This window comes from Hyaena hyaena, unplaced genomic scaffold (assembly GCF_003009895.1).
Source record: "Hyaena hyaena isolate Hyena2069 unplaced genomic scaffold, ASM300989v1 scaffold_590, whole genome shotgun sequence".
In the NCBI taxonomy this organism is placed as follows: Eukaryota; Metazoa; Chordata; class Mammalia; order Carnivora; family Hyaenidae; genus Hyaena; species Hyaena hyaena.
In genome coordinates this window covers 634,152-657,508 of record NW_024081221.1, presented here as the reverse complement: position 1 = coordinate 657,508, position 23,357 = coordinate 634,152, and the positions used below count along the sequence as shown (strand labels likewise).

The following is a 23,357-nucleotide window of genomic DNA, read 5'->3' as shown; positions in this document are numbered from 1 at the left end:
AGGCTTAGTTTGGTTAGAAGCATGTTTGTTTCTCTTGTCAACTTCTTGATTGGTTCCTTTCCAGATTTCTGCAGGGCAGCCATATGGTCATTTCTGCATGTTTTCTAGATTGCCTCTGTGGCAGGATTCCAGGTCTGCTTGATTAGTGTTTCAGAATCTACTCACACTAAGAGGGCTTCAGTTTCTGCCCTTCAGTTTGATTCCAGCTAGGATGTTGAGACCTAGTGTCCTTCCTGTCTCTTACCTGAAGTTCATTTTATTTTGATGATTTTGTTTTATGTGGCCCATGTGTTTTGTGTTCTTACATGTCAAGGAATAAAGACCCATAAAGGCCATTAGTAAAGTGCTTGGACCATGTTGACTTGAAAAACCAAATCTAGTAATAATTCTTCTAGATGACCAATATTAATATACATTAGATTGGCTAGAAAAGTATACCAGTCTTCTGTCTACATTTGTTAATTCTTGGTTATACACTTAAAAAAAAAAAAAACTTTGGCGATTTAGAAATCATTCTTTTTCGTTGTCAGGTAAGGAGACACTCAATGTTGCTAATGATGTTAAAGAAAAAAAAATTATGAGACTTGTTAAAGAAAGGTAAGACAAACTTTATTCAGGGAGACTGTGGCAGTACGTGTAGGGACCAGTGCAGTGGAGTTTTGGAGTGGGGAAGAGAGAGATTGGGTTCAAACTCTGAATACAGCAAGGAATAGTGGGGATTTCTAGCCAAGGGGCAAGGTGAGTGTTAGTGGATGGAGAAGTTCTATGAAGATGGAAGCAGTAGGGTAAGGGAGAATTCTGGCTAAACAGACCTCACAGGATTATTGTTGAAGGCACTTCAGGGTGATCAGATATCACATGGGGATGGTGAAGGATGAGGAACTTGATCAGATGTTAAGGATGATCAAATATTGAGGGTGGCGATTCTTGCTAAAATTGGACAGTGCAGAGACAAACATGGAAGCCCAAAACTTAGGGCCTAGTTAGTTCAGAGGCGCCTGACTAAAGTTTGGCCAGGGAGAAACTCTTTGTCAGTGATAATAATTTAAATCCATGGCTCTCAAGGAAGAGCTCTCATTACAGAAATACTGAAGCAAATCTCTGATAACAAATAGGTTTTTAGCAAAATTATGTTTAACTTGAGTAGGGTGAATATTTCTAACCTGTATTTATTTATGGTGGTTCTTGATCTCCGTTAGGTTAGGAACTGTATCATTTCAAGTTGAAGTTGAAGAAAGGCAATTTAATGTCTTCAGTCTTGGCTCAATGAACTTGTTATTTTGATTTTCAATGATGAAGATTGAAATTATAAAGTGAATGAGTTAAGTTAGACGTCATGAAAAGTTCATTGATTTTCTTTAAAGATTAGGGTTGTTTAATAAACTAAGGCTTAAATGCTTTAGTCAAGTTAATTATTAAAATCTAAATTTCACTTTACTTATATATTCGATTTAATTTTGCTCTGGCACTTTCGTTTTATAAGGGAACCTACTTAATATATTTTTTCAGACTTCCTCATATTTTTCAGGAAGTAAATTTTTTTGTACTTCACTTTTATTTGCATGCAAAATGTCCTGTTTGGATGGGAAGATCTCTGTCCAAAGGAAGCTGTATGGAACTCTGTTATCACATCTTTCTGGTGTACCTTAGCATTCTGCCTAGAGTTCTCTGTATTAAAAATTTGAAGGTTCTGATGTCATGGTTGGCACTCACTTTAGAAAGTGCCCTTTTAAAGGAGATGATAAGTATTTAAATTTATTAAATTCTAGAAATTTAGCTGCTAGGAGTGGATTTCAAAGAATTGGTTGACTTTGCAGCAGGATATTTCCTTAGGGATATGTAGTCAAACTTTCAGTGCCTCTGAACGGGAGTAAATGATTGTCATAGCAGGATTTTATTTTTGAGTATCTACAGTTCCAAAGGATCTGGTCCCAGTCGATCCTTCAGATGTAGGCTCTTAAGTTTTTAGTAACCTAAGAGTCACCTGAGATGTTTACTGAAAATTCAGATTTCTTGATCCCTCTCCTCTACCAAAGAGTCTCGCATGGTTGATAAGAAAACAGGCACAGAAGTGAGCATATTTAACAAAAGTCACACACTTTGAAAGTATTGCTTTAGGACCTCAGTGTTTCCCAAACTTTATGAAGTGTCTTAATCGGTCTGATTTGGTTTAAAAGCTATGTTGATACCCGGTTCCCCTGTATAACTTCTTAATTAGGATCTCTTGGAGTGTGGTCCGGTAGCTTGCATTTTTAACAAGCTTCCTGGTGATCCAGGTACCAAAAGCCACATAGGATCCCATCCTTGAGTTCCTCCATTGTTTAGTCCACCATTGAATTGCTACTAGGTAATTTAAGGCATACACAGACACGGAACAATGCATTATGGGAGTTAATGGGTGTTTTCATTTTGGATGTTAACAAATTTAAATGATAAACATGATTATTTTTACTACAACTGTGGTAGGATAAAATGTTTTCAAACACTTCAGGAGCTTAATTCAAGACAAAATATTTGTTACTATTGGCTAACATTGTTAATGTGACATTTTGAAAACTAGTTATGAGTTCTGTGATACAAAGAACTGGAAAAATGGTATTAGTACTTAGTTGTCTTAAGCATTTTGCTCCATTGAATGGCTTGAAGATTCTTTATAATTGTAATCAGTGATGGATGTTGAAAAAAGAAGCAGTTCACTCTGGTGGTGGTATAATGGTTACGTTTCATGGAATTATAGTCATTACACAATAGTTGAAGGAGTAATAGCTCTTTTTCAAAAAGTTTTAAATAAATTGTTATTTAAATACTTTAAGTTTAGATGTGCTTTGGGTAATCAGTGTACATGGAAAGCTTTGGCTAATAATCATTAATTGAGAGCTAAACACAGAGAACTGACCATTTTTACTTGATTTTGTAGTAGGTTGAACATAGTATGAAAAGGGTTGGAGTGTGTTAATGGTCCAAGAAAGAATATGAGCACTTTTTTATTATGTATGTTGGTTTGCATTCTGTATGGCTACATTATAGCACTCAAAAATACTGTACCATCTTTGCCACTTGGTAAGGTCAGTTTGGAAGATGTGGTTGGTGGCTTGTTTCCTATTATTCTGGAGCTATAGTTGTTTAAGTTTCCATTATTCAGTACCTTTGTTTTTAACTTGAAGAAGTTGTATTTAATTTTCTTTTCCACTGCAGATTAGCTTTTTAAGGCATGAGATTTCCAAACTGACTAGTCAATCTTCAGTCATTGCCACGGAAGTAAACATTGTTGGGAACAAAGTAATTAATTTAACATCATACGTTGCTCTGGCAGTTAGATATCAAGCGTGTTTTTTTTTTTTAATGTTTTATTTATTTCTAGGAGAGAGAGGGAGAGAGAGAGAGGGAGAGAGAGAGAGGGAGAGAGAGAGAGAGCGTGAGCAGGGGAGGGCCAGAGAGAGAGGGAGTCACAGTCACAGACTGAAACAGGCTCCAGGCTCTGAGCTGGCTGTCAGCACAGAGCCCAGCGCAGGGCTCGAACCCACGAACTGCGAGATCGTGACCTAAGCGAAAGTCGGATGCTTAACCGACTAAGCCACCCAGGCGCCCCAGATATCAAGCATGTTTTAGCTGTTTTGAACAGTGCCTAGTTTGCTATTCAAATTCAGGGTTATCGAATAGTTAGCTTCTTGTATTTAAGCTATTTTTTTAATTATTATTACTTTAAACTTGAATTTCCAGTTGGTTGTTAGAGAGCAAGAAGTATTTTGTCTGGTTCTTAGTAGGGACTCAGGAGACCCAGGCCTACCAACTGCTGTTGTTGCCATGTGGCTTCCTATTCAGGGAGGCGAAGAGGGACAGGAAAGCACAACTTTTAGACAAATATAATGAAGAAGACTTTTTACAGACTGTTGCTATCAACAGTCATTTTCTGGTTCTAATAGAGTACTGGAAATAGATGTGATTTTTTTTTTTCTAACACTCATATTTTTGCTGAAGTTAGTTGTATTTTACCCTCAAGTATTTAAGAATATTAGCAACAGAACTGGTAAGAGGCATGGGAAAGACTCTTACTACTCCTTTGGTGGTGTAGTTAGAGAGCAGCATTCTTGCTATCTGCTGCCTAATTCTGTTTTTTTGTTGTGTTTTGCTTTCTTTGCCTTCCTATCCTTCTTCAATGAGCATTTGCCATACATATACTGCTTTGTATTATAGTTTAAGTGTGTATATTGTGTTTCCCCCAACCAGAATATAAACTCCTTGAAGAGAGTCTGAAACTTATTTTGTAATTTCCCTTGGTGCATGTAACAGTGCTTTCCATAGGACAGACATCTAGCAAGTTTTATTTAGTAATAATGATTGCCTAGTTTCACCATTTATGAAGGTACTGTTTTTCTGATGCCTGTTTACCTTATGGAATGATAATAAGTATTTAATTGATTTTCTTTCACACCTTACATAAATATAATTGAATATTTATTTTAGCAATTCTATTAAGTTATTTAAACTTTTTAAAATTAATTCAAAGACTGTTTGACTCTTCTAATGCATGTGTCTAGCTTCTAAGGTGTCCTCTTGTTTGATCTACTTAAACTGAGGTAAGTTTGTAATAATTAGAGGAAGATTGTGATCACCCAATTCAAAACTAAATACATATTCTAATCACAGCTGTAACCATGACATAAACCATTTATGTAAGTAATGCGAAGTCCGTGTTGACTTTCTTTATTGTACTGGGTTATAAAACCTGAGTTGATAGGAGGTAATACCATGAATTAAATAAATAAAAATTGGCGAGCATCAGGGCTTAGATGTTGAGGCAGTTTAAAACTAACTTATTGCCAGGGCACTTGGGTGGCTCAGTCAGTTAAGCATCCAACTCTTGATTTAGGCTCAGGTCATGATCTCATGGTTCATGGAATCGAGCCCCATGTTGGGGGCTCTGGGCTGACAACACAGCCTGCTTGGGATTCTCTCTCTTCCTCTCTCTCTGCCCCTTCACTGTGTGCTTGTGCCCTCTCTCTCTCTGCCTCTCTCTCTCTACACCTCCTTCTCCTCAAACATATAAACATAAAAAAAATTGTTTGAAATAGGACCTTTCAAGAATATTTGCCTAATATACTTTAATTTAAAAAAAAAAAAAAAAAAAGATGATTGGTAGAGTGAATTTTGTAACAATATGTAATCACCGTGTTGCCCTAACATACTTTTCCTTTTTTAAGGCAGACCTTTTTGTTTGTGTTTGTGTTTGCAATGTCTGGTGCTTGTCTATACATTCTGAACATAATTAAACAGTAGGGATAATATTGTAAAATTAGAGCGAAGTGGCCAATCTGTACATTGAGTATAGCACCCTGTTTCAGGTCCACTAAAGTAATAAGGCCATCTATTGAGATACAGCAAGAAAACATCATAACTTCTGTTTTCTTCCACTCATGTATCTTTTTAGTTTTCTTCTATATCATGTTCTTTTATCAGTTTTATAATGCCTAACATTTTAGTAATATAGTACATATCCCGTTTATAAATGAATAACTACAGATGTTGTTCCATGCTTCCCTGTAGGAGTACTTAGTCAAAATAGCTTGAAGACCACAGTTCTGACAAAGTTCCTAATCCTAGAGACTGGACATTATGGGAAGAACATGTGTTTTTTTGAGAGTGATAGGCAAAGGTCTAGTGATAAAATATATAGTAAGAGTTATTTGATATCAAGATTGAAGTGTATAGATCAAGAATCTCATTTATATAGCTTCTTCACTATAAAACATAAAAATGGTCCCTATGGTTTATTTTCCAGCTTAGGAAAAATTTTAATAGCTGTAAGTAGCATATGTATGACATTTTAATAGTTTGGACCAGTGTAAGCTTATGCACAAGTTTTCCACATGAAGTGGTTCTTCATTTTCCGGTATGGCTGACCTTTATGCAGGACTTTTTTGTATTTAGTAGTGGATTGCTATAAATGTTGGCTCTTTTTTAAGGGGCAATCTTTTTTTGTCTCTTCTGTCTTCCTGGTGGAGAGAATATAAAGTAACTTTTAAAAATTTTAAACAAATCATTATAAATTAGATTATGAAAGACATATTTTCTCCTTTTCCCAAAGTTGTTAAAATTTGTTGGCATTGCTTTTATAGCCAGAAAAAAAAATACTTAAAGGAATTAATAGAAATAACTTCTACTGGTACTAAAAACAGTCTACATAGGTATTCGCTATGATGGAGGAGGAGGTAAGAAGAGGGAAGAAAAAAACCAGTGAAACAGGACAAGTAGCAAGAAAGTGTTACAAATACGAAGAAGAAAATTACAAGACAGGTTAAATTTATTGTATCAATAATGTACAATGGGATGAATATACCTTCTATGAGAAGAAGGCTTACTGCAAAGCTTTTTTTGAAAAAGCCTAGTTATGTACTGTATATAGGACACGTGAATAAACAGAATGATTGAAAGAAATTGTAAATTCAAGAGTAGGGATACCAGGCAAATTATAACAGAGAGCAACAGGGGGTCACAATGTTTAATTTGACAGAGCTAAAAAAGTGATACGTGGAACAGATTATAATGGTGAATTATGTAAGCTGTAATACTGATATCATGGATCAATATGTGTCAGGTTATACAGAACTGAAATGTAAATGATAAAAAATTGCAATAAAGAGAATTATTAGATCTCATTAGTAGTTTAGAAATTTTCTAAACTACTCTAAATTTAGTTCTTCTCTAAATTTGTGACAGATCCAGTTGATAATTATATCATTCCTATATTCTGTATTTTTATTTCAGATGAGGCATAAGACTAATAGAAAATTTCAGACCATTCCAAAGAGTAGATAGAAATAATAGGTATCCTAGATCCTCCAGTGAAATGAAATTAGAGCTAGGCAGTGAAGATGAGGAGGAAGTTTGGTAATTTGCATATCTTTTGTAACACTCTTGGGTTAAAGAAGAAATCAAAACTGCAGTTTTAAGGTGTATAAATAATAAGATAACGCCGATGTATACAGTGTTTTGCTTTCTGATTTAAAAGAAAACAACAGCTCCTTATGTGTTCTGGTTTCAGGAAGATAGTTGAAGGACAGCATGCAAAACAAATAAATGTTTCTTGACTGTTTGTAATGTGCAGGGCATTTTAGTTCCATGTGGGGTACAACTGAATAAGACTCTGAGCTTTGGAGCTTGTAATTGAATGGATTTTATTATAGAAAGCACATCAGTGGTAAATTATTGGGGATGTGTATATGAAAAGTCCTCTGTAATTTCTTTGTTAAGAAACTATAGGGTTCATTATGATCATTTTAATTTTCAAAAGAGGTACTTACAGTACCCAAATGGAAAGAAGTAGGTTGTTAGAGCAGACTGACTGAACTCTGTAGACTGTCTGGAGATCTTGCTTCCTTTCTACCTCTGTCTCCTGTTGGCAGTTCTCCTTCACTGGACAGTGTTATCTTTCTGGGTTTCAGATTCTTCATACTATAAATGAGGAAATTGAATTACAATATAAGGTTCTTCATACATGTTATTTTTGTGTAGCTATGAATAAACTGCTTTAAATAGTATTGAGCATTGATTCCTTTTCAGTCTGTAGAGACTAAACTAAACTTCTGTTCTGGTAGAGGAGAAAGACAAACCCACGGTTCCATGCAAGCAGAGGGGGTCACATATATCTGAAGAGACAGAGAATGAAAAGCCCTGGGTTTTCAACACAGAGTTAGTATGACACCTGAGCTGTTCTTGGAGATAAGTTTGTCAGGGGAACAACAAAGGAGACGGTTCTCTGCTCAGGAAGTAATAGGACATACAGAGGCAGAGAAGTGAGTGTTGTACATTTGGGAAACTGCGATAACTTGCAAAGTTCGTTTGACACTTTGTAGGTAGCATGGATTTATAGTGGAGTAGAAAGACATCAAGCACGAGGTATATGGGAACCTAATTGTAAAAAATACATGCTTTACTGTAAAGACAATAATTAACCATGGAAGTGTGGTGGGTTTTTTGTTTGTTTTGTTTTGTTTTTTGGCGGTGTTGGGAAGTAGCCCAATTGAGATAGATGCAGAGATAGCACTGAATAAACTGGCAGTCCAGGGGAGACGTGATAGAGTCTTAATTAAAGTAATGGCAGTAAAGATAGATTTTAGAATAGGTCTCTGAAATGGGTAAACAGGTATCTGTGACAGCCCTGGAAATATATGCAAGGTTTAGTATGTGAATGTATTTTCCTTTGGAGAGGGTCTACAAATTTCATCAAGTCATATAAGAGAGCTGTTAGGGTAAATATATATCATAGGGAACCTTGACAGGGTGACATTCTACAAACTATGAAGTTTAAATTTTACATAATTTATCAGTGACTAATCTAATGTTTTCTCACTTTTTATAGTGGACAGGCCAAAATCTCAGCAAGTTCGAACCTCTAGTACAATAAGGCGAACCTCTTCTTTGGATACGATAACAGGACCTTATCTCACAGGACAGTGGCCACGGGATCCTCATGTTCATTACCCTTCATGCATGAAAGATAAAGCTACTCAGGTAAAATGAGCAAATAAAAAATCAGTTTTATTACCCTGCAGTTCTGTTTTGATCACAATAAAGAAAATGTAATTTCAATAAATTTTTCCAAATTTGAAATACAATATATTCAACCAAAGAAGGAAGCCATTTCTTTTAATAAGTTTTAGACTAATTGTTTTTTGTCATTTGGGTTTTAAAAGTTTTAAAATTATTTAAATTTTAATAAATAAATTTAAAGAGCACATCAGCTTATATTACATGGTTTTTGAGACTTACAGTTTTAAGATTGCTTAACAGTAATTAAATTAATATAACTAGTAATTATATTAGAAAATATAAATAATTTTTGAAGAAAAGTTTACACAGTTCGTGAAAATAATTTATAAAGTACTAGCACATAGCTAAAGTAATATGTTAAACGATTTTGTTTGTTTAAAATTTTTTTAATGTTTATTTATTTTTGAGAGAGAGACAGAGCATGAGCAGGGGAGGGCCAGAGAGAGAGGGAGACACAGAATCCGAAGCAGGCTCCAGGCTCCGAGCTGTCAGCACAGAGCCCGACGGTGGGGCTCAGACCCACAAACCGTGAGATCATGACCTGAGTCGAAATCCGATGCTAAACCAACTGAACCACCCAGGCGCCCCTGTTTGTATGTTTAAAACCAAGACTAGAAATCTTGAGATCTAAATAGAACATGTACTGTTTGTCACACTTTTTCTACTTATGGAACGTTCCCCAACCTTTTGATTTGAGAAGCTTTTCCTTCCAAGTTCAGGGAAAAATCTTAAAACATCTTTCTTGCTGATTTCTGAGTTCTTGACCGTGTCTTCATAATAGTGGTCAATCACCATTATGAAGAATATTAAAAGTATAAGAGATGGTTGCTGGCTTTAAAGAACTTACAGTATAGTTGAAAAGATGGGATATAAATTTATGAAAATCAGTAACAGAAGAGAGTATATAATTAGATGTTTGATGAATGGAGCATTTAAATGTGAGAGGATTCAAAGGAATGGGAGGATTTTGGGTTTTGTAGGTTAGGGAAATGGAAGAATTTGAGTTTCATGTCTGAAGAAAAAGGGAGAAAATTTGGATACGATCTGTGAGAATCTTCTCAATTTTTGTAATTTTCTCAGGCAAGCTTGAAGCCAAGGTTTATTATCTTTATTGTCCATCCTATCAATTTTGTCTTTGCAGTATTTTATGCTACCCTTAGTCTTTTGCTTTCCAATCTTTGTGAGGAAAAGGATCAGTTTGATATGGTAGGCAGTGGTCTTCTCAAGTAGAAATAACTAGTAAAATTCAGAGATGTGGGTCTGGACACTTAGAAATGGACACAGATAATTCAAGACCATCTTTTTGGAAGAGGAGGATTCATAAGTGTGATAAAATGTAGACATGGCATTTAAAGAAAGAAGGTCAAGAGACCAAGTACTTCATCTTTGGAAATGCACACAGGGAAAGAGAGAAAACTAATGTATTCACAAGAACTATGTAAGATGACACAGATGGGGAAGCAGAGACTTTGAGTAGTTCAAGGACTTAGGATATAAAGTTAGGAAGTGTTGGAGCCAGGTGTCGAATACAGGTTAATTTGTCAGTCATTCTGAGCTTCAGTTTTTTTGGTGTTGTTAGAATAAATGGAATATTGGGCATGGGTGTTTTACCTAGTAGAGTAACTGGCATATTTAAAGATGGTAGCTCTTCTTTTTAGGTTTTAAAAATTCCTACGTTTTATTGAATATATGCTTTATCCAGACAGTATCCAGAAACAGAGGAGCCAGCTAAAGAACAAAAGCTAAGAGAAGAACTGAAATAGTCTAGCCTTAGAAGCCAAAGGGAAAGATGTTCCAAGCAAGAATTGTTAACCCTATCAGGTGCTAAAGAGAGAGGTTGTGGAGAATAAGGACTAAAGTTAAGGATTAGGGACCCATTATCTTGGAGAGTGTAGTACTGAATTTATAGAGGAGAAAACAGATGTTTCGGAGTTAAGGAGAAAACTATATAGAGATAGAAAAGAGGGCCCTGGCTCTGCTTCTTAAGCTTGTCTGTTTCTTTATCGGTGTGATGAGGTTAGTGAAACCTAACTCATCATAATGTTATATAACTATGACCGTATATGAAAGTGAATATGTCAGTATCCTTAGATTATTAGTAGTAGATACAGAGATGCCCATTTGTAACATTTGCATGATTTGGAGCAAATACAAATGAGGACATACCATATTTGTGTAACAAACTATTACATAAAATATATTTTGTCCTTCCACTTTGGCAAGTAAACCTTCACATGGACCTTGAACTTCAAGTTTGAACTAAGAAATCCTGGATTCCTGAGACCTACATATCAGGATGTTTCTGCATGCGTTGACCCCACCCCGCCTTCTGAGCCTAAACCCCTATCTTTTCCTACCCTACACACCATTCTATTCTCTGAGAGGTGGCTTCACACATAGGTTTTAATGCCCCAGTTCTCACATCCATGCTTCATTCATATTCTTTCAGAAGGTGAGACCCAGGGAATAGGTTCTTTCAGAACTTAGAAGCCAGGCTGCTCTGTTTAGGTAAGGAATTCCTGGGTCTAGATTACCCAGAGCATAGTCTGTCGCAGAGGTGTGGGCTTATGGTGTGTATGTCCTTTTGAACCCATGGTCTCTTTACCTTTGGGGAGGGGTGTGGCTAGGAGAGGGCCAGAGCAGTTCCTCCTAAAACTTGAGGTCCAGGACAGAGGTCTGACTGGATCTCTATATAAAATCATTTAATTGAGAAACAGCGTTGAAAGGAAGGTAAAACATCGGATTCATTTTACAGATAAGATACTGAGGCATGGGGAAGTTAAGTAATTTGCACTTGGTTATATAGCTAATAAAAACAAAGAAATTTGAACTCAGATTTGGCTGATTCCAAAGTTGTTGCTTTTTCTCCAGTTCCCCACTCTTTCTCATAGTAACCCCTGAAGCATATAGACTTAACCCATTGTTTGCTTCAGAAGCGTAAGAAATGGTCTTGCCCCCAAGCCTCTGTTGGTTTAATTGAAGGTACAAGAGAGGAACGTACGAGATGTTTTTGTTTGTTTTTTCTTTTTCTTTTATTGTCACATCCATTCCTTTTGCATTAACTCCTGAACTCTGAGGGAGGCAAGTAGAAGTTCTTGTTTATTTAGGGTAAGTTAGTGGAGGGAAGGTGGTACAGTCTGCTTACTACAGATACTAATATCTAGGCTATCTGGTTTGGGTGGAGGGTGTCTCTAGTATTTTTTTTCCTTTCATATTTCCAGACTTCAGCTACCTTAATTACTAAGGGTTAGGAATGAAATTCTCAATGTTTAATACACCTACACATTGGGCCTTTTAAAAAGAAGTAGCATAGTGTTGTGAAAAACACTGTGGACTTTGGAGACGGATCATGTGTTCAACTTAAGTTTCAGTATGTGAGAACCTTCTGGGATGATGGAAGTTTTGTATATCTTGATAGAGGTTTTGGTTATATGAGTGAATGCATTTATCAGAACTTTTACAAGTATACACTTGTGCATTTTACTATGTAACTTAAAAAATATAGAGCATAAACAAATATTGAACTCTAATCATATGTTTAGGAGTGAAATATATTGCTGTCTTCAACTGACTTTGAAATGAATCAAAAATAAGTTCAGTTGATGGATAGGTAGATATATGATGAAGCAAGTATAGCAAAGTGTTACATAGAGTATCTAAATGTTGGCTTTTTGAGTGCTCACTGAGCAGTTATTTTCAGTGAACTGTAAGTTTGAATGTTTTAAAATGCTGGAAGAATAATCATGGCCACTGAATTAACTGTCATGTGGTCCAAACTTCAGTTTCTTTTTCTGTAAATTGAAGCTAGTAATACCATATTTGCAGAATCACGTATTTGTATTGAGGACTGAAAGAGACAGCTTCACATGTTTAAGGCTGAACATTGCCAACTTATTAGAATAATCTGTGTAGCTTAATAGAAATAAAAACTAAAAACCCTTTGTGGAATTTAATATTACTTTAACATATTAGCCTTGCGGATCCAACCTTTTTTTAAATAAAATTTATTACCAGTTCCTAAAATTACAGTTACAGTAATCAGACAGAAGTATTTTCTCAGTTTTCAACATATTATCTAAAGCTTCATCTCAGACAGATTTATAGTTCTGTGTGAGCATATTTTTAAATGAGACAGTAGTACATATGCTTTTTATAAAGTGGTCAAACCATAAAAACAGAGCAATAATAAAAGGTCCCAGGTATAGTAGCAAATACCACATTCTCTTCACAGACATACACATTGTCGCTCCGTGTCACATGATAGGATTTTACTTCCTTGCCCACTTAAAGTTAAGTTTGGCCATGAGACTTACTATAGGAAGAAGCTTTAAAGAGCTGGTGCACCAAAACTAAACAAGGACACCATAAGAAAAGAAAATTACAAGCTGGTATCCCTGATGAATTTAGATGCAAAACACCTCAACAATATTACCAACCCTAATTCAGCAGTACATTAAAAGGATCAAACACCGTGATCGGTGGGATTTATTCCAGGAAATAAGGATGGTTCAACATCTGCAAATTGTTCAGTGCTATACACCATATTAACAAAATGAAGGATAAACATCATACGATCATCTCAAGAGATGCAGAAAAAGCATTGGACAGAAGTAAACATTGATCTATGAAGAAGACTTTAAACAAAGTGAGTACAGAGAGAATGTATCTCAATGTAATAAAAGCCAAGTGTGACAAGCCCGCCCATAGCAAACATCGTAATCAATGGTGAAAAACGGAAAGCTTTTTGTCTAACGTCAGGAACAAGATAAAGATGCCCACACTTGCCACTTGTATTCAACTTAGTATTAGACATCTTAGCCAGGGCAGTAAGGCAAGAAAAAGAGATAGTAGGCTTCCACATTGGAAAGGAAGAAATTAAACTGTCATTATTTGCAGGTGACATGATGCTCTATATAGAAGACACTGAAGACTTGGTCAGTCATAAGGTTGATAGAACTAATGAATTCAGTATGAAGTTGCAAGATACAACATCAGTATACAGAAATCTGTTGTATTACTTTACACTAATGCATCAAAAGAGATACTAAGAAAGTCCCATTTTAAAATTGCACCAGCGCCGTCTGGGGGCCTCAGTCAGTTAACTGTCTAACTTCAGCTCAGGTCATGATCTCAGGGGTCATGAGTTCAAGCCCCATGTCGGGCTCTGTGCTGCCAGCTCAGAGCCTGGAACCTGCTTTGGATTCTGTCTCCCTCTCTCTGCCCCTCCCCCACTCACATTCTGTCTCTCTTTCTGTCTCAAAAATAAACATTAAAATTGCATCAAAAAGAATAAAATACTTAGGAAATAATCTAACCAAGGAGGTGAAAGACTTGTACACTGAAAACTATATAAGACATTGACTAAAGAAACTGAAGAAGATACAAATAGAAATATATTCCATTCTCCTCTATCAGAAGAATTAATATTGTTAAAATGTTCATGCTACCCAAAACAATCTGCAGACTCAGTGTAATCCCTGTCAAAATTCCAATGACATTTTTCACAGAAATAGGAAAAATAATTTAAAAATTTGTATTGAACCACAAAAGACCCTGAATAGCCAAAGCATCTTGAGAAAGAACAAAGCTAGAGACATGCTACTCCCTGATTTCAAACTATATGACAAAGCTATAGTAATCAAAACAGTGTGATATTGGTATAAAAACAAACACAGAGGTCAACGGAACAGAGAACCAAGAAATAAACCCATGCATATGTGGTCAGTTAGTTTATTACAAAGAAGCAAAGAATATACAATGAAGAAGGGACAGGTCTCTTCGATAAATGATATTTGGAAAACTGGACCACTATCATACACCAAACACAAAATTTAATTCAAAATGGATTAGCGACTTGAATGTAAGACCTGGAACTGTAAAAAATTCTAGAAGAAAACATCGGTGGTAAGCTTCTTGACATGGGTCTTGGTGATGATTTTTTGGATTTGACATTAAAAGCAAAGGCAGCAAAAGTAAATACGTGGGACTACATCAGACTAAAAAATTTTTGCACAGCAAAGGAAACCATCAATAAAATGAAAAGACATCCTACTGAATAGGAGACCATGTTTGTGAGTTATATCCAGAATATCAAAGAAGTCCTATAGCTCAATAGCAAAACAAGCAATCCAATTAAGAAATGGACAGAAGGTCTGAATACATATTTTTCCAAAGAAGACATTTAGATGGCCAGATGGAAAATGAAAAGATGCTCAGCATCACTAATGATCAGGGAAATGTAATCAAAACCACAATGAGATAGCACCGCACACCTGTACAAACAACTTTTATCAAAAAACCAATTAGCCAGGATGTGGAAAAAAGTAAACACTTATGCATTGTTGGTGGGAAAGTAAATTGGTGCAGGCATTATGGAAGATGGTATGGAGTTTTCTCGAAAAATTAAAAATAGAATTACCATATGATCCAGTAATTTCACTTCTGGGTATTTATCCAGAGAAGACAAAAACACTAACCTAAAAAGATACATGTACCCCCATGTTCATTAGAGCATTATTTTCACTACCCAAGGTATGAAAGCAACCAAAGTGTTCACCAACAGATGAGAAGATAAGGAAGTTGTGGTATGTGTGTGCAATGGAATATTACTTAGTCATAAAAAAGGATGAAATCCTACCATTTGCAGCAGCATAAATGGACTTTGAGGACATTATACTTGAGTGAAATAAATTAGACAGAATATGATCAATTATGACCTTACTTACATGTGGAATCTTTAAAAAAAAATAAGCTCATAGATACAAAGAACAGATTGATGGTTGCTGAGAGTAGGGGCGGGCAGAATGGGTGAAGGGAGTCAAAAGGTACAAGCTTCTAATTATAAAATAAATAATTTTTCTAGGGGATATAATGTACAGCATGGCAACCATAGCTAATAATCCTGTATTGTATATTTAAAAGTTGCCAAGAGAGATGCCTGGGTGGCTTAGTCGGTTAAACGTCCGACTTTGGCTCCCATCACGATCTCACTGTTTGTGAGTTCCAGCCTTCCATTGGTCTCTGTGCTGACAGCTCAGAGCCTGGAACCTGCTTTGGAATCTGAGCCACCCCCTGCCCTTTCCCCGCTTGTGCACTTTCTTTCTCAAAAATGAATAAACACAAAACAAAGTTGCCAAGAAAGAAAATCTTAGAAGTTCTCATTGCAAGAAAAAATTTCCATAACTAGGAGTGGTAACAGTGTTATCTAGACTTATTGTGGTGGTCATTTCACAGTGTATACAAATACTGAATTATTAGATCGTACACCTTAAGCTAACATAATACTCTATATTGGTTATATCTCAGTAAACTTAATGAAAGAGCTGGTGTTTTTCACTCTAACAGGAGTAGCTTCAAGCATACTTACTGTTACTATTTTTTAATGTTTTATTTATTTGTTTATTTTTTGAGAGAGAGAGAGCATAAGCAGGGGAGGGTCAGAGACAGAGGGAGACATCGAATCTAAAGACAGGCTCCAGGCTCTGAGCTAGCTGTCAGCACAGAGCCCAACGCGAGGCTCGAACCCATGAACCATGAGGTCATGACCTGAGCCGAAGTCGGACACTTAATCAACTGAGCCCCCCAGGCACCCCAAGCATACTTATTTTACTTATTGTTTTTCTTCTAAAATCAAAAGTGATTTTTCAGATGTGAAATACCATTTCATTATGGAAATGAATATGTTGTTTTGATTCATAACCTATGATATAGTGAATTTCTTTACTTGATTACTTAATAATTGATCATGACTACATTTCTAGAATAAGTACTATTTATGGAATTCTTTTTTAAAAGTATACAAATAAAGCATTTGTTAATACTATATTTGTTTCAAAATTCAGAAATGAGGTCTGAATTTTTTTTTTTTTCATAATGTAATCCTTAGTGTTATACTTGCTTCACAAAAAGATTTTGCAAGATTTCCTTCCTTTGTGCTCTGGAGCAATGGTGAAAATATCATCCCAATTACCTGTTACTTAAGTTTGAAAAAATATTACCTATGAAGCTAACTAGACTAGTATGTTTTTAGATTGTAACTCTTTTAGTAAAATCTCAGTTTTTTTCAGTGGTTCTCAGTTTTAGTTTCTATTTCTTCCGTTCAGTATTTTCATTTGAATACAATCCATTTCATCCAGTTTTTCAAGTATATTTGCATAGTTTCACAAAATATTCTTGCATAGTTTTTTGAATTTCTTGTATATATGTAGTTATTTTTCTTATATTACTGTGCATGTGTGTTTTAAGTGATTAAATTTATTAGGTTACATAGCATACAAAAAATGTTACGGTGTTGAAGTTATTTTCCTGTTTTTCTTTTTTCTGGTTCATTGCTCTCTGACTTTGCTCAGTCATTGTACTTTCTTCTGCCTTTCTGGAGTGTATATTTTTCCTAGATTCTAGAGATAAATGCTTAGTTTTTGTATTTGTGGTGTTATTTCTTGCTTAGTAATAAGTGATTTTTATGTCAAGATTCATCCTCTGAGCTCAGCTTTGGTTAGTATATAATGTTTACATTATTTATATTTTGTAAGATAACTGTGTAGTTTCAGTTTTGATATCCTGTTTAGTATACAAGAGCTTTTTGTTTTGTTTTTAATTTCTAAATGGTTAAAGTAGCTTTTCCTCATAAAAATTTAATTTCTTGTTTTATTGTTTAGAGTATAGAATTCTACATCTTTTAAAACTTGGGTGACATTTACTTTGTGGCCTAATGTAAGGTCATATTTGTTTTTTTTTTAATGCTTTGAGTATTTGAAAATGAGGTATAGACTTTTAGATACAGAGCTCATTACATATTAATTCAGTGTTATTAATTATATTATTCAGCTTCTGTATAGCCCTGTTGATTTATGTCTGTTTGTTCCATCATGAGCTGGCAGTTGCTGAATTAAGATTTCTGTTGATGCGTGTTTCCAGTGGTCATTGTATTATATATCTGAAGAATATAGATGTATAAAGATTTATGTCCATTGTATCTTCCTTTTGGTTGGTATTGATTATTATTATGGGATACTCTGTCTTGATTAATATTTTTTCTCCGAATATAGTCTTTTTATGATATAAATTAATATTGAAAACTCTTTTATTTATTTTTCCATTGGTCAAGAGCTCTGGTTCTAAAATCAGACTGGTTTTGAATCTTAGCTCTAGCATTTTTCAGCTTTCTAATTCTGGGCAAATTAACTTTACCTCTGTGTCTGGGTTTTCTCATTTGTTGATGCAATAGTATATACCTCATAGAAACATCATAAGCATTAAATTGAGTTAATGCATTTGAAATGCTGAGAATAGTGACCAACACATTAAGTGTCAATAAATACTTGCTATCATTATTTACATTAACTAGCAGAGAGGGAGAAAGGTGAATGTTTGGATAGTTGCCATGGTACTGTGGATTCACTGCTGGAAAGCAAAACTTCAAAAGGAGATTTCTTCCTCCTTTCTTTCACCTCTTTCCCATGGTTTTTATTTCTTAGTTTGTTTTTGTCTTTTATCTTTTCTGGTAAATCTTGCTTTTGCTGGAAAATGAATGAATACATTTTGGAGTCCTCTGTTGTATTTCCCTATTAGGGAAAAATGATGTGGTAAGCATGGCAGTTTTAAAAAACGTCTGATGGGCAAGTGAGGTAAGAATAGCTTTTTTGTATATAAATCTTTCCATTTTGACTGCCTATCTGTCTACCCCCTTCATTCATTTTCCCTTCAAATTTAGTATCGGAGACAACTTTAGAATTGTTCTTGTTTACTTCTTATATTCTTTGAGGGATAATAGATGGGATGGTTAGATCTTAAGTGAAATTCTGCATACTCTGCTTTTATTTTTCAGATGATGTTTCTCTTTGGCATTTTTTTTTTAATATTTTTTATTTATTTCTAGGAGAGAGAGAGAGAGAGAGAGAGAGAGAGAGAGAGACAGCGTGAGCAGGGGAGGATCAGAGAGAGAGGGAGATACAGATTCTGAAATACGCTCCAGGCTCTGAGCTGGCAGTCAGCACAGAGCCTGACGCGGGGCTTGAACCCATGAACTGCGAGATCATGACCCAAGTGAAAGTCGGACGCTTAACCGACTAAACCACCCAAGCGCCCCGGCATTTTTTTTTTTTTTTTAAGTTAATCTTCGGGGGCACCTGGGTGGCTCAGTCATTTAAGCTCCCAACTCTTGATTTCAGCTCAGATCATGTCATGGTTCATGGGTCTGCATTGGGCTTCATGGAGCCTGCTTGGGATTCTTCCACTTTCTTTCTCTCTCAAAATTAAACAAACATTAAACAAATAAAATTAATTTTAAAATTTGAAGTATGAAACATTTAAACATGCCAAAAGTACATCAAATAACATTATTTTTCTTAATTTCATTGTTTGACTGTATAGTTTTGTGATCCTACCTCTATGCTCGCATCTTTCTCTAGAAATTTATTTATTTTTATTTGTTTTTAAGGAACAGCTCTGGAATAAGTACTTCTTAGCATTTGGCTTTAGCCACGTTTGGTAAAGTCAACAATTCTGAACCAAAATATATACATTTTTTGCTGTTTAAATTACATTTACTTTTTCTCTTTGTGAACAGAGCTTGGCTGGGGACTTTAATCAAAGGAGCAGGTGATATACCTCAAATTGTAATAGATCCTTTTAAGAGAGAACTTTCAGTTTTATATTCTGATCAGAAACTCATTTCCTGACCAAAAGTCATGCTTAATAACAGCTGGTTGGGTTTCCTGTGCCCTTGTTAAACAAGTTTGTTTAAGAAGCAGCAGTTGGTAGAACCATTTTGGGGAGTGAGAGGCTTTTCTGGAAGTGGAAACAAGTCTAAAGACTTGGCCATCTTGGCCTGTTAGGTTGCATTCCAGGGACCTACATTGTTACTTTTATTGAGCTGGTCACTAACTGGCTGTTGAGTAAATGTATAAAGATTCCTTCCTGTTGAGGATCACCTTTACTTTCTCTTCCAGCTGTTAGCAGATTCAGAGAGAGAATCGTATAATCCTAGAGTCCAACAGTCCACACGAAAGTAGTCCTGTTCCTAATTTAGGGAGTAATATTTTTGGTTGCCAAAGGAATATACTCAGCTGTGTTGATGAAAAAGTTAAACCCGTGGCTAAGATATTTAATATTTTATTCATCAGATTCAAATACTGTCTCTAAAATTACCAGCAACTCAAAATTCTGCCTACCGATGTTTAATAGGTAATACATTCATTTGATTCTAAATAAAGGAAAAGAATTTAGCAGGGAGCCTTGCCCATACCCCTCTACTTGGGTTTCCGCCCATTACCAGAGACAACAGGTAACAAAATAACCTGCTTTCCTTGGTCTTTTCCCCCATGCCTTTATGCCTAATTTAGCTCTAGATAAAATTGTGAAGTAGTTTTTACTTATTTTTAACAACCCTCTTCTAGTCTCATCTTGGCTTTTGTTGTCTGGTACATTGGTTCTCATACTTTTATATATTTTAACCCATCAATTTTCTGTTAAAAATCCTATAATAGCAATAAACAATTACCATTTACTTAGATGTCTCTTAGTTGCATTAAGCTTTAAGAATTTAAGAATTCAGGGGCTCCTGGGTGGCTCAGTCGGTTGGGTGTCCGACTTCAGCTCACCTGATCTCACTGTTTTCAAGTTCTATCCCTGCTTCAGGCTCTGTGCTGACAGCTCAGCCTGCTTCTGATTCTGTGTTTCCCTCTCACTCTGTTCCTCCCCTGCTCACTCTCTGTCTCAAAAATAAACATATATTAAAAAATAATTTTAAAAAAAGAATTTAAGAATTGAATCATAGTTAAATGTAGAGTATGAGAAAGTAATATACCTTTCAACTTAATAGCTACTTTGTATAAATGGATGGTTGGAATAGAATATATGACATTCATAGGAAACAGGAGTATAACCAAGTGAAAACAGTACTCATTGCTGTTCGAATTCTCATAGCTTTTGAGGGATAACTATTTTGGGGGGATAACTGTTGCAATGAGGATTACATAAAATAATCCATGTTAAGCCTTCTAGCACAGTATTTAGGACATGGCAGATACTTGTAAATGTTAGTTGCCTTTGATTTAGAATCTGCAGTATTTTACTGTCAGCAGGCTTAAATACAATGATACTGAATTAAGTGGACAAAAAGTCATTATTACAAACATCAACAATTGATTATGCAATTATGAACGTTAAGTCTGAGTTGGTAGGAAATGGCGTAGAAATTATACAGATAACTCCACAGCATTGTAGGGGCCTGAAACTTAGTAAACAATTCCTGGTAGGTCAGGATTCATTCAGTCCTAAGTAGCTGTTGTTGTCCCTGTGCTGTCTTACAAGTAAGAAACAGCACTTGACATTTGTGGGTCCACGTATGAGAAGGGGGAGTTATATTGTTGAGGAAACTCCTCCCTTCCTCATCACTTGGGTATCTTATGCTACCAGTCAAGCGCTGTTAGTTCTTTTTAGGACTTTGGAATGATGTGGAAGTAATTTTGGAAGATGTCTCGTAGTCATCTATGTTGCTGATTTTCTCTCAGGTATGAGAGATTTTTTTTTTCAATGCTGTCAAGAAACAACAAAGGTAATTTAAATCTTGGGTAATTCAGAGGCAGTTATATTCCAATGGGATTGCTAAAAAGTGTTTGAGAATATTATTTTTTTAAAAGTAAATTGCTTTCACTTTTTTACATGTGGAATCAATTTTTTGAATCCCAGCAATGAAGATAAATTGTAATTTAAAAGATTGCAATACCATAAAATAAATTCTAGTAATCTCTAAAATCTGAAAATTAGATCTCCTCATATGATTTTAAATCTCTTCCAATAGTAGTGATAGAATTTGTCAGAAAGGGTATTATTAAGTGTAAGTACCAAGTAATAAATTTAAATATTGTTTGTACTTTTAATTCCTCACATAACTAGAGTCTATTTGTAACTGTTGCTATAAAAAGCCAGAGAATAGTATATATTTTTAGGTTTTTATTTTGTTTATTTTGAGAGAGAGAGAAAAAGGGGGAGAGAGAGCGCCTGTGCAGGCGCATGAGTTGAGGAGGGACAGGGAGAGGAGGAGAGAGAGAGAATCCCAGGCAGCCTCCATGCTTCCCACTGAGCCTGACATGGTGCTCAGTCTCATGACTGTGAGATCATGGCCTGAGACAAATCAAGAGTAAGATGCTTAACCAACTGAATCACCCAGGTGCCCTTAGAATAATACATTGCATCTTTAATTTTTGTGTTAAATGTTCTCCACATGACTTGAGAAACCTAACTGGATGAGTTATTAATCTGCAGTGCTTCCTGGCCTCTTCTATTGTATTACTTGACTGGTGCCTCTATATGATTTGAAACTTGGCAAGAAAAGCATGACAGGAAATACCAGTTAGTTTTGAGAAAGTGCAAACAATCCTTGAGACTTTCAGGTTCAGCAGTATATGGCTTTTTTTTAATTGAAAGAAGAGATTGATTTGTAGTTGCCTCTTTTACTTAAATATTTTTAGTAACAGTTTTATTGAGATATAATACACCATCTAGTTCATCTACTTAAAAGTGTACAGTTCAGTGGTTCTTCATATATTGAAGGTTGTGCAACCATTGCTATAATCAATTTTAGAATATTTTCATCCCTCCAAAAAGAAAGCACTGCACTCATTAGCAGTTAACTGTTTTTCCCCAGTCCTCTTTCCCTCAGTGGTAGGCACCCATCAAATCTACTCCCTGCCTCTGTAGGTTTGTATATTATGAACAATTCAAATAAATGGACTCATGCAATTTGTGACCTTTCATGTCTGGCTTTTACTTAGTGTAGTATTTTTAAGGTTCATTCATGTTGTAACATGTATCAGTACTTCATTCCTTTTTATCGCTAACTAATATTTTAGGGTATAGACTGGAATTTATTACATTCATGAGTTGATGTACTGTGAACATTTGTGCACAAGTTTTTGTGTGGATACATACTTTCATTTCTCTAAGAGTTGCTGGATCATATGGTAGCTCTGTGTTTAACTTTATCAGGAGAACATTTTTAGATACTTTGTCCTTCACATAATTACAGTGTACCATAAAAGGCATACCTGAACTGAATTATAACTTCCTGTCAGTATTCTCGTCAATAACTTCCCACTAATATTTATGTGTTTGCCATTTCAACGACCTTCAGTTTTCACTTATTATTTATTACTTAGAGTGATAAAGTGTTACTCTAAACACTTAAATGTTCCTGCTTATCTGAAGTCTCCAACTCCAGGGGCACCTAGATGGCTCAGTAGGTTGAGCATCTGACTCTTGATTTTGGCTCAGGTCATGATCTCACTGTTGATGAGTTTGAGCACCACATTGGGCTCTATGCTGATGATGTGTCTCCCCTCTCTCTCTGTCCCTACCCTGCTTGTGCTTTCTCTCTCAAAACAAATAAATAAACTTAACAAAGAAATTTAAAATCTCTAGCTTCATTCCTGTAGCCAATACTTGGTGATCTATATGTAGACCGTTATAGTCTGGAGAAAACTCTAACCCTCCTAGTCAAAAGAAACCTGAAAAATATGTTATATGGTGTATACTAACATTCTAACTTTAGTGTACCGTGTAACCTGTCTTCCAAAATAGATTTGACATTTGTGTCTAAAGTTAAGAGGGCTTCCTCAGGGTAGGTATATGGTCACACTTACCAATCATATAGTGTAGCTATGTTTTTTTTATTAAACTCCTGTTTTTAACTGAAAACAGTCATCATTGTAGAAAATTTAGAAAATACTGAAAAGTCACAAAATTAGTTACTTATATTCCTAATATCCAGATATAGCCATTTGGTAGCATTTTGATGTATATCTTTT

General features: G+C 35.4%; 1 protein-coding gene across 1 annotated transcript in view; it reads left to right on the top strand.

Annotated features, from left to right (window-relative positions):
* GLCCI1 (glucocorticoid induced 1) overlaps positions 1–23,357 on the top strand; it is a 110,768-nt gene that overhangs the window by 24,269 nt on the left and 63,142 nt on the right. Inside the window, exon 3 of the mRNA XM_039256830.1 lies at positions 8,360–8,511. Coding sequence (XP_039112761.1) covers positions 8,360–8,511 — 152 coding nt within the window. The remainder of the gene's footprint in view (positions 1–8,359; positions 8,512–23,357) is intronic.